Source organism: Danio rerio, chromosome 19 (assembly GCF_052040795.2).
Source record: "Danio rerio strain M-AB ecotype USA chromosome 19, GRCz13ab, whole genome shotgun sequence".
In the NCBI taxonomy this organism is placed as follows: Eukaryota; Metazoa; Chordata; class Actinopteri; order Cypriniformes; family Danionidae; genus Danio; species Danio rerio.
Genome location: NC_141039.2, coordinates 32,672,373 through 32,684,792, shown reverse-complemented (window position 1 = coordinate 32,684,792; position 12,420 = coordinate 32,672,373). Strand labels below are relative to the sequence as shown.

At 36.7% G+C, this 12,420-nt stretch overlaps 1 protein-coding gene across 2 annotated transcripts in view; it reads left to right on the top strand.

Moving 5' to 3' along the window:
• Positions 1 to 11,620, top strand: part of hpcal4 (hippocalcin like 4) — a 44,914-nt gene extending 33,294 nt beyond the window's left edge. The window contains exons 2-4 of one of the 2 annotated variants that reach the window (XM_087294728.1): positions 4,431 to 4,604; positions 4,751 to 4,966; positions 6,917 to 11,620. In XM_087294728.1, coding sequence (XP_087150854.1) covers positions 4,443 to 4,604; positions 4,751 to 4,966; positions 6,917 to 7,114 — 576 coding nt within the window. In that variant the 5' untranslated portion in view covers positions 4,431 to 4,442 and the 3' untranslated portion in view covers positions 7,115 to 11,620. Of the gene's footprint in view, positions 1 to 4,430; positions 4,605 to 4,750; positions 4,967 to 6,916 lie in introns of those variants that run through there. The other variant, NM_001114687.1, reaches the window with a different exon arrangement.
• The last annotated feature ends 800 nt before the right edge of the window (positions 11,621 to 12,420 follow it).

Here is a 12,420-nt window from a genome sequence, read left to right as displayed (position 1 = left end):
GGGGACTGAAGCACACTCTGACTCTTGAAAACAGCTACAGTGTGTTCTGACCAGAAAACTCAAATAGTCTGAAAGCTATAATAAACAATCTGATGGGTGTTGTGAGCTGAAACTTTACAGAGACGTTCTAGAGTCCCAAAAGACGTTTCTTAAATTTTGAAAAAGGGGTAAAATAGTTGCCCTTTAATGAGATGTTAATGAGGAATAACTGTTGTTAATAGCATCTTATTGGCCTGTTTAGCAGAGCCCACCATGGAATAAACAATATAAGCTGTGACAATTTGTAAAATATTATGAATACATCTAATATTTCATGATATTAGATGATAACATATGTGTACTTGCATTACACTGAACAGTTTTGACAAACAGGTGTCCCACGCTTGTGGTGTTTCAGATGCTTTGAAATTGTGAAAGTGAATCCTTTCGGTGAATCCTGGTTCAGTTGTTTCAAACCTTTGGAAAGCTTTCCTTCTCCCCTAGGGTTGTCACAATATTGGAATTGGGTACCAATTGATACTGAAATTTGAAAAATGTCAATTTCCCCCTAACATTTGAGCAGCGCTGATTTGCCATTGTGTTCACATGCTTAACAGAAATTACTGTGATTGGCTGTGAAGGTCATGAGTTTACCCAACTCACCGCTCTTTACTGAGTGTAACCACAGATACAGGGATACACTGGAGGGTTTTAAAGCGCTGATTCATTAGCGGATCACACGTATTTCAGCTTATAAACAAAGCAGCTGATCGACATGACTTTGAAATGCCCCAGTGTCTTTGTATCAGTTGTTACTCTTGGTAAACAGTTGTGAGTTCGGTGACTGATGACATTCACAGCCAATCACAGTCATTTCTGTTGAGCACGTAAACACAATGGCAAATCAGTTTAAGAACGCTCTCAACAGCCCTCATATGTCAGCAGGAAACAGACGTTTTTAAAATTCCAGCATCATGACAAAAGTTAACACTACGTTATGGTAACTTTGTACATGTGCACAACAGCCTTTTTACACAATATTGTAAATGCCTAAGACATGCTATATTGGATTAACCTTAGTATTGTGTTTTCACCAGGTGTGCCTCACATATCTTGAAATGTAAAGCCAAAATATTTAGGTTGCCCACTGATGGCTGACAGCATTGACCATTCTCTTGGGACAAGAGCCAAATGAAATAATAATAATTACACTTTAAATATTGATTTACAATGATGCTATCATTATAGCATGTTAATATGCATGTTAAAAAAAACATTCATTCCTTTGATGTTTAGTGTTGTCACGATTGTCTGCTTATGATTGGCTCTTTAGGAATGTAGGCTCCATTTCATGATCACTACTGTAATAATCCAACCTGATCTCACGAGAAAACGTAATATTTTATGTTTTGGCAGTTTAGTGGCTAATTGTTGTGAATTTGAATGAGTTCAGTTATACGAAAATGTACGATTTTAAAAAGGAGGCGTGGCACCCAACCCAACCCCACCCTCAACCCCAATCGTCACTGGGTGATGAGCAAATCAGAATTAGATTGTACGTATTCATACAAATTTGCCACTAAATCAAAAAGTTACGAATTGCCGTGAGATTGCGTTGAATAATCTGTGCAGGACGACAGTGGAGACAACTGCAACATTTTAGCTTCACTTTTTTGCAGTAGAAAAAAGTGGAGATGTATCATCAATCAACTTTTACAGTGTGTGGTGGGCTCCATGTCCACGTAAAAACAGATATTTGACTTCATTCTGTCTCACATCCAACTGTGTCCAAAAACTGGAAGTCAGGAGATTAAACTGACAAGGCTTTGAAACACAAGCATTTGTTTTGTTTGTGTTGAAGGAGTAACTGAACCACATTCTATAAAAGCTCCACCCTCGCAGGAAGCAGCAGCAGGTCATTTGCATTTAAAGAGACACACTCGAACTTTTCGTTTTAGACTATAGTGCAGGGGTCACCAACCCTGTTCCTGGAGAGCTACCTTCCTGCACATTTCTGTTGCAACCCTGACCAAACACACCTGTTTGTAATTATCAAGTGCTGCTTTAGGTACTATTAATTGGTTCAGGTGTGTTCGATCAGGGTTGGGACTGAATTCTGCTGGAAGGTAGCTCTCCAGGAACAGGGTTGGTGACCCATGCTATAGTGTTATGGTTTTAGCATAGCTCAGCAGCATGGTGGTATCAGCATATTTCTGAATCAAATAGATTTTCAATAGTAAATCCCTTTTTTTTGACCAAGTAGTGCAGCAGCATTTACACAAGCTATATTGATCCTGGATCAGTAAGTGATGTCACTGCCATTCATCGTTTTGCTTTGTTGCCTGCAACTGGTCAACTAAAGTCGTTCATTCTGATGATGATTTGTTCGTGTTTACCATCAGTTGGCAACCGGCTTTTGGGTGTGTTACTGCCACATTTCACTCTAGAAAGTGACATCACAAACCAATCACTAAGTTGACACACAAAATTTACTTGATGAGAAGATGACAGAGGGAGAGGAACTAATTCTAAAGTGCATGTCATAAATCGGTTACTGTGATCTTGTTAGAGATGAATTAAGTTTTTTATTGTTCCTTGCTAAAGCTGAGTTGAGTTTCGTTCCACAGATGTGCCACATAGAACTTGAACACCTGGTTTTATTATGATGGATGTTTGTTTTTGTTGCCATATTTGGTGCAGTTTGTTTGTAAGGTTAGTAACAGCTGTTAAGTACAGTAAACAATTAAACTGAGAAGTGACGCCTGCTGTTTCATTGACAGTTTTATTGATAACTAAGATAGCATTGACATGGGATGAAGTTGGTTAAAAAAAATCTACATTTATAAATGTAAAAAATAAGTATAAACTAAAGTGATCCCAGCAAACTATTTTGTGTTTAATAGATATCTAATAGACATCTTAACGTAGACAGCTTGGCTAAAACAAGGATAAACTTGGTCTGTCAGCGAAAATCTAATAGACATCTAAGAATAGTCCAAAACTAGACTAGTCGTCACATAGACAGATAAGACAGACTTTATATGTGTAGTCATTCATTTCTGTTTATTTGATGACTAGTCTAGTTTTGGCATATTCTCAGACATCTATTAGATTTTCACTGACAGCCCAAATTTACCTTTTTTAGCCAAGACATCTTTTAAAAAACAAAAAATGCTTGCTGGCATGTAGTAAGCTACTTTTGCCATGTAGCTCTTAGCTTAGCTTGCTAAATTTCCTACATTCAAAGTAGAGTAACTGATAGCTTGCCTAACTATATTTTCCAAGTTTAGCTTGCCCAACACTGGTTTTTCTTCCTCAACCCCAAAAAGTGGCGTCGTATTTTAAGCTGAAACTTTATAGGCACGTTATGAAACTTTTATTACATCTTCCTATAAAAGTACTCCTTTAAAATAATGGGAACCAACTTAAGCAGACATTAATACATGGTTCCTATGGGTTATGAAATTTCTGTAACATCCTGGAATTTTCTAAAGTTTATCCCAGACATTGAAAGATGAGTGTTAGATTTTCAGAATGCTATTTTTTAATCACATTATTTCACATTTATTGTATTGATTTGTATTGATTTATTAGTGTTTTGGCTCTATTTTATTTGTAGGTTTAGATTTTTCTTGACTACTTAACTGCATATCATTTTAATAAAACACTGACTGCGTCCGAAACCGCCTACTACTACTTTGAATTTAAAGGTACTGCTTGGCCGTTAGAAAAGTACGTTCTATATAGTATGAATGTGAAAAGTATGAATGGAATTTGGACGTACTACATCCGCCATATTGTCATGGTCACATGATCTACCAGAGTCAGTTGCATCGCTTCACTTCTATTCATGAATTCTCTCATGGGGCATCATGGGATAGCACAGCCTGCATGGGATGCGCACTCCAGAATCTCGCCGGAAGTAAGTCATCCGGGTACTTCTCGCATACTGATTTTCGAATTATATGTATTCGAACATACTACTCGGCTCGCATACTCATTTTATTAAACTATATAGACTGGAAATATGCGGTTTCGGACGCAGCCACAGACTCACTAATTGCTTCAGAAAAAAAAATTACCACTTATTATTACAGAACTCAATAATATGCAATAATAATCTTGGAAGATTAATATTGTATCAATACAATCAGTTTTTCCATGGAGAATATAATTGGATATTTGGGAGATTAATTAAATCAGACCATATTAGTAGTAGTGTTTCTTAATGGTAATACACAATCTTTCACTGTGCTCCTTCATGTCTTATGATACTATAATGAAAAAGGATCCAGAAAGTGATTTAGTCTGAACAGTGTGATTGACAACAGTTAAATTACATCCTTCCTTCCCATTAGTATTGACAAAAGACTTTTCTCTTTTTAATTGCTGCTGCCAATCTATAAAACCTGAATGTATTTTTAATAGCTCTTTGCCCATCTTGTCTGCAGTGAGGTGTAGAGATGGGAAAACACAACAGCAAGCTGGCTCCTGAGGTGCTAGATGACTTGACCAAGAGTACAGAGTTCAATGAAGCCGAGCTGAAGCAGTGGTATAAAGGATTCCTGAAGGACTGTCCATCTGGCATCCTCAATCTGGAAGAGTTCCAGCAACTCTATGTGAAGGTGAGGGTCGTCTGTACTGTCAGTAGGATGCTTTACACACTGTATCAGTGTGAACCCTGATGTGCATCAAAGAAATTACAAGTACAATGAAAAATAATCTTATTTATGCTAAAAGTGTACTAATAAATCATCTGTTTTTCCACCAGTTTTTCCCTTATGGAGATGCTTCAAAATTCGCCCAGCATGCCTTTCGGACATTTGACAAAAACGGTGATGGTACCATTGACTTCAGAGAGTTCATCTGCGCGCTGTCCATTACTTCCAGAGGAAGCTTTGAGCAGAAACTAAACTGGGCTTTCAACATGTATGATCTGGACGGAGACGGTAAAATCACACGCATGGAGATGCTGGAGATCATTGAGGTGAGGGGTTCAGACAAGACAGTCCTTCCTATACTCGATTACAGGGTTCTTGCAGGTTTGATCAATTCAAATTTAGGTTTATTTTTAAGACGTTTATGAATAGAATTTAAGACTTGTGTCACACTGTTGGTTTTATATGTACAAAGTTGTAATCCGCTTGTTAAGAAAGTGATACATTTTTTTTATAAATTGTTACATTTTTGGTATTTGTTATGCAGCAAGCCCAGAGATTGTTGTGTACACTACGATTTCATATAAAATTAACTTTAATGTGTGATAGGAATAAAACGTGATCATAAACGAATGATTTCTTCACTCAAATGAATGGTGGCCTGGACCCGGAAACAGTATTACATACGTCACAAACACGTCAACACTTAACAAGCGTATACTGCAAATTTTATTTGACCTAGTCAAGGAAAGAACTTCCATTTGGGACAAAACTGTCAAAATATACAAAAAAAGGCCAAAAATATGTTTGTTAAATTTTTTAAATAGTATATAATTACATAAATATATATTTTTAAAAGTATGTTTTTTTTAAATCTTAAAATAAATCTTAAATACTTAAATTAAAATATATTTAAAAGCATTTAAAATATACTTGCCTAATAATTTTTGAAGGAAATACATTGACAAAAACTGTTATCTTTAAATTGTGTAAAAAAGAAACATACTTAAAAAACTGCTTCTTGACAGTCACTGTAACACACACATCTATATTTGTATAGCTTTACATTATTTGTACAGTCATACGTTAGACATATTTCTGTTACTATAAACTATTTTATAATGCAAGTCTCCTAAATATTTGTTTTTATGTTAAATAATGTATATTTAATATATTAATTCATCTTTCTTTTAAGGATAGAAATGTATTTTGTTCTATGCAGGTTGACTTATAGGTAGGTCAGGCTTCAAAGTTACAAATACACTCACCGGCCACTTTATTAGGTACACCTTACTAGTACCGGGTTGGACCCACTTTTGCCTTCAGAACTGCCTTAAACCTTCATAGCATAGATACTGGAAATATTTCTCAGAGATTTTGCTCCATATCGACATGACAGCATTACGCAGTTGCTGCAGATTTGTCGGCTGCACATCCATGACGAATCTCCCATTCCACCACATCCGAAAGGTGCTCTATTGGATTGGAATCTGGTGACTGTGGAGGCCATTTGAGTACAGTGAACTCATTGTCATGTTCAAGAAACCAGTCTGAGATGATTCGCACTTAACGACAAGATGCATTATCCTGCTGGAAATAGCTATCAAAAGATGGGTACACTGTGATCATTAAGCAGGGTTGTCCACACTCGGCCCTGGAGGGCTGACAGGAGTGACGCCCAGTGTGGTCTTCTCCTGCTGTAGCCTCAAGGTTCCACGTGTTTTGTGTTCAGAGATGCTCTTCTTCATACCGCGATTGTAAAGAGTGGTTTCATAAGTTACTGTTGCTTTTCTATCAGCTCAAACCAGCTCGTCTGGCACCAACAACCATGTCACGTTCAAAATCCCTTAGATCACCTTTCTTCCACGATTCTGATGCTCGGTTTGAACTGCAGCAGATCATCTTGACCATGTCTACATCCCCAAATGCATCGAGTTGCTGCAATGTGATTGGCTCATAAGAAATTTATGTTAACGAGCAGTTGGAGTGGTGTACCTAATAAAGTGGCCGGCGAGTGTACATTTTTCATATAGTTAAAATAAACTTCAGCCATTCGGATTTTACCATATGACCTACAACACCATTGAATTAGAGGAAGTGTTACAATGACATACACAAAACTGAGACTTGGTTAAAACCCCATAAGACATAGAAATCAATACTTCAAATCTTTGTAAGATGTTTAAGGCCTAAAAATGTAGAATTTAAAAGTTTAGACATATGGGTCTGCTTTTAAACATTTGTTCACCCCAATCTTCCATTCATCTTGGTGTTTAAAGGCAATCTACAAGATGGTCGGCACAGTGATCATGATGCGTATGAACGAGGATGGTCTGACCCCACAGCAGCGCGTGGACAAAATCTTCAGCAAGATGGACAAGGACCACAACGATGAGATCTCACTGGAGGAGTTCAAAGAAGCGGCCAAAAGCGACCCCTCCATTGTGCTTTTACTGCAGTGTGACATGCAGAAGTAAGAAAGGAAAGCAGGAGAACGAGTTAAGAGGGTAGGAAGGAGTGGAGAGCCATGTACAGACTTCTAGAGTGAGATTTAGGCCATAGATGATGAGAGAATATGTACATACAGATGAACAGAGGTTAGACCGCACGGTAATCTAAGGAAACGATTATGGGAATTTGGAATGATTAGTCGAAGTAATGCAAGAAAGAGTCTTTTTCCACCCTCTATTACTTGTTACACATTCTGTCAGCTTTCCAGCCTCTAGAGAGAGAGTCAGAACAAGACATTTTCTTCCTCGAAAAGGTCACTTTCGTGCCGATAGATCAGATTTTCCATCAGGATTTAAAGCATACGATTGGGCAATTTGATAACTAGTACATTTACATTTGATAATTAGTTCAAAATCAAACAAAGATGAAATTTTTTTTAGTATTTTTAGGCCTGACTTATATAGAGAGATGCACGATATACTGATAAAATACTGGCAAACAGTCAACATTTGCTCATTTGATTTATTTTTTATTATTTATTGGTTGATATTATTTTTATAATAGCCTGTTTAGTGCATATTTAATGCTCATTTTCCCTATTTTTTCATTCAAATGATCTTTTCTGTCATCTAACAGTCACTTGTTTTATGTAAACACTAAAGCCCATTTCATACCAAGAACGATAACTGTAAAGATAACTATAATGATGCTTGACTATATTAGCATACAATGCTCAATGTTGTGCTGTGTGTTATGTGTACATAAGCCTATCGCTTTAAATGCTCAAGCTTTTTAACAATGGTTGGTAACTAATTGGCTGTCGCTGTTTTTATTTCTCATCAGCTTGAATGCTTTGCATTTTTGTTTTGGTGTGGAGTGTGTTATTTATTTTAATTTTCATCAAATCTTTATTGTTGGTTACCGTTTCTTAATGTGAACAGACTTTAGGAGCTTAACCTCAATCTTTACTATTTTTCAATCCATATATTATTATGTTCTTATGTCTAAACTCACCTGTACGATTTATTTTTTACGAGGTTTTTTTTTATTCAGAAAAAAATATAATTAAATTAATATGATTCAAGCACTTTTGAGATCATAAATATAACAAATTTCAATATGAAATGCTTATTAGCCATCAAAATCTGCTTATCATTGCCGCCAAATGCTCATACTGTGTATCTCTATTAAATATGATAGAATATAGAATTTATTTATTTTTTTGTCCACACTGAAAATGTCAAAGTGTGCCTGAGGAAGAACATTAGAGAGTGGAAATGCATTCAGGAGTCCTTTGACATTTGTGGGTGCCTTCATATACAGTACAACTGCATAACCACTACAGCAAAAAAAAAAAAAAATCCTGTCACATCAGTGTGTGACGATAACCATCACTAACAATATCCATCTTCTAATCATGTTATTGGCCGAGATAAAGCTTAAAAGCCAAGGCGAAGTAAAAGGGTGAAGCCAGAAAACGAGGAGTAGCTTTTATTAGCTAGAGAACTGACAATGTATATGATGACATTTTGTACATAATGCTTATACACATGCTTAAGATGTACATGTAAATGTTTCTCTACCTTAGAACTGCTTTCATAATCTGACACAGCTGCAACGACTTGTGTGCAAACACAAAAACTACTGTACTTGTGCGTGTGGATGAGGGAAACTAAAAATGTGTGTGTTTTCTTCACTGTAATTTGGCGTGAAAGCCGCAGTGTGTGTGTGTGTGTGAGAGAGAGTGCGCGAAAACACAAATGCCTCAACCTTTGTATTAATTCTTTCTTATGATCTTCACGCCAGTGCTAGGAGTATTAAGCCGTTGTGTTCGTCGTTACCTGGTGTGGCCTTTTTGTGTGTGCGTCTGTGTAAGGAGAGCTTTAGCTTTCGGTCATCTTATTTCACAAGCTTAGCAGGTGTCAGTAAAGAGGATTTTAACTGTATGAATATCGTCAATGTCGAAATATTTTCTTTACTCTTGTAATATAAGTGGACGCAAATGTAAACCAGACGCAGAATGTGTAGTACTTCTTGTAAATGTTACTATGCCGCAATACTAACACGAGAATACTGTCCGTTGCACTAAACAGACACAGCTTTAGTTTTAGACTGCCTCCCTGTGGTGAAAGATGATAACTTCGAGATCAGACCTTCAAATATTATGATTTTTCAGGGCCCTCAGGACCTGATAAGGCCCAGTAATAATATTCCCTCATAGAGTCCAGTGGAAAGCTATCCCTTGAATAAAATCTATCAGTAAAAAAGCCCTCAGAACCATAACATACTGTCAAAGATGTGCTACTGTACCAATGTGCTACTCAAAAGCAATGATTACATGTTTAGTCATGTTTTAAGCTCTATCTGAGTGACTTTTTTCTAAATAGGAGGTTGTAGCAATATTTCAAGATCCTGTGATTTTTCATCTTCAGTAACAGCAGTTTCTGTTCTTGCCTGTCAGCACATTTTGTCACAACTCCTTTAACACTACTTGTACTTTTGTAGAATCAGTGTGGTGTGTGTTTGCTATCACATTCACACACGTCTGCTGCTTAGGTGTAAACTCTTGCTTATTTTGTCACAAAGTAGCTTATACTTTGTTGAAATGCACCCTTATGAAAAAAGAAGTGTACTTAGTGTACTTTGAATCTTATATTTAATTTTTAACCTATAGATAATATAAATGTTATGAATTGAAAGCCCACTAAAGTGGATTTTGAAGTGCAAATATTTTTGTTAAATTACAATTTTACGTTAAATTAACTTGTTTTATTTTATTTTGATGTGTTGACTAATATACTAAAGAAACACGCAGAGCACTTGAACATTTTAACTGTGTTATTTGTAATTAAATTCCGATTTTAATTTTTCACACTTTATACCAAATGTGTGAGTTAAAATCACATACAAGTTTCAGCAGTTGATCATAAATGCTTGTTGATACGTTGTGCAGTACACCTAAATCACATTTTAAAAATGCAAGAAAATACATATGTATATGAAATTAATTAAGTGGTACTGATGTGGGTCAAAAGTTCATGTAATTGCAATCATAATGTGATAACATGTATAGTGTAATAATAATATTATTGTATAATTTCATACTTCCCCTCAAATAAAGTCTCCAAAATAATATAATTTCTGAAAAGTCAAATGTTTTTATTATTATTATTATTATTTAATGCAATGTGTATTTATTTATAAAGCGCATTTATTGTCTATCGTCATAAACCAAAAGTGTTTCACAATCATGAGGGGGTCTCTCCACACCACCACCAGTGTGCAGCATCCACTTGAATGATGTGACGGTAGCCAAAGGGCAATGGTGCCAGTGTGCTCACCACACACCAGCTATACAGTAGGTGGCGTGGATAGACAGTGATAGAAACAATTCAGTGGATAGGGAGGATTGGGAGGCCATGATGGGTAAGGGCCGATGGAGGGAATTTGGCCAGGACACTGGGGTAACAAACCCACTCCTTACAAGAAGTTCAATGGGATTTTTAATGATCACAGAGGGCATACCTGCCAACACTTGTCTCAGAAAATCCGGGAGAAATAACAAAACGGGAGGGTGGCGGGAAATGGGTCTGAAATACGGGAGACTCCCAGGAAAAACAGGAGTGTTGGCAGGTATGACAGAGAGTCAGGACCAAGACATTGCTCATTCACAATACAGTATCTCCTTCACTACACTGGGGCATTAGGACTCTGCTGGCCTCACTAATGCCACTTCCAACAGAAACCTAGTTTTCCCATGTGGTCTCCCATCCAGGTACTGACCATAGGCTCAGCCCTGATTAGCTTCAGCGAGTAACCGATCTTGAGCTGCAGGGTGATATGACTGCCACCTATTATTATTATTATTATTATTATTATTATTATTATTATTATTATTATTACTGTTGTTGTTGTTATTATGATGCTACAGTACTGTTCTTTTTCCACAAGGGTCACTCAAGTTTCACTGTCTCTGCAATTCAAAAACTGTAAAAGAGTTACTCAATGTATGGTCTGCACTCTTTCGAACTGACCATCTCTGGCTATTTAATGATCACTATGATTAGATTACATAAACCCAGTAATGGGCATGGGTAATGATTATGGGAAGTGCAAAATGGGTCTTGGATGTTGTGCAATGTGCTGATCAGCCACTAAATCGACTCCATACATGCCACTGCTACAGTCCAATATGAGATTTTGTGTGCCAAAGACTTTATGAAACGTAGAATTAGACACTCGCGTATATAATGACGTTCTGAACTTGATTGCATTTACATTTATATTACAGCCTGAAAATAAATTGTATGTAAGTTGGTCACATTCGACTTCAGATTATGTCCCCAAACGACGCTAAAAAGGGAATAATGGTGCCCAATCGTGCAATACAATGCTTTCTGTACTGTATGTGTGCTTTGCATTTCTAAATGTCTGGTTTCTGTTCACTTTTTTCAATATCGTAAAGCTCCTTGAACAAAGACGTGTAATTATTTTTGTTACATAGAGAATTAAATATGTGGATGTCTACTGAATGGTCTCCGGCTGTGTGTGTTGTTTGTCGTCTTTACTGATTAGGCAAATGCTGTCAGACAAACTCATTTATTTCTCTCTCTCTCTCTCTCTGTTGCACATAGACTGTTGAGTTTTTATGCAGACCTGCGCAGTGTGAGTCACTCCAGGGAGGTGATGTCATCATAAATGCTGTTGTCATGGCAGCGGGGCTGTAGCACATCTGAACTGAAGGGAGAATTGAATGAATGCAGAGCTTCCATCAGGGACACACATTTTTTTGCATTCAATTTGCCAACAAATCGATGTGTTCATCCTTTAAGCTAGCTGTTAAGGCTGTGCCACTGGTTTGTGCAAGCCTGTGGACATCTCACTTAAAACAAAGTTGTTGAAAATGAACTTGGTTATGTGCACTGTAAAGCATAGGTTAAGCTTCGTTTGAAGAAACTGATTGCGAGAAACCGTTTAAGTTTTGAAACCAAATAGTTTGAGTACTGTAAACTTGTGTTTATTGAGTCACACACACTTACAGTATGTTACTTGTGTTGATTGATACTATCAAACATTTAGAGTATTAGTAATGTAAACCTTTTAGGTTCAGTTATCAAATCTGTATGAGTTTAATTAACTTTTTTTAATTAAATTAAGTCCAAACAACTAGCTGCTCAAATGCTTTGAGAAAATCGATTGCGGCAAATGATTTACATTGACTGAACTCAAATGAATGAATGGTATGCTGCAGTCGGTTTCCTCAAACCATTTAAATAGCTACATTGTAAAACCCAACAGTCAACTACATCAAATGAAACAAGTGTGGTTAACT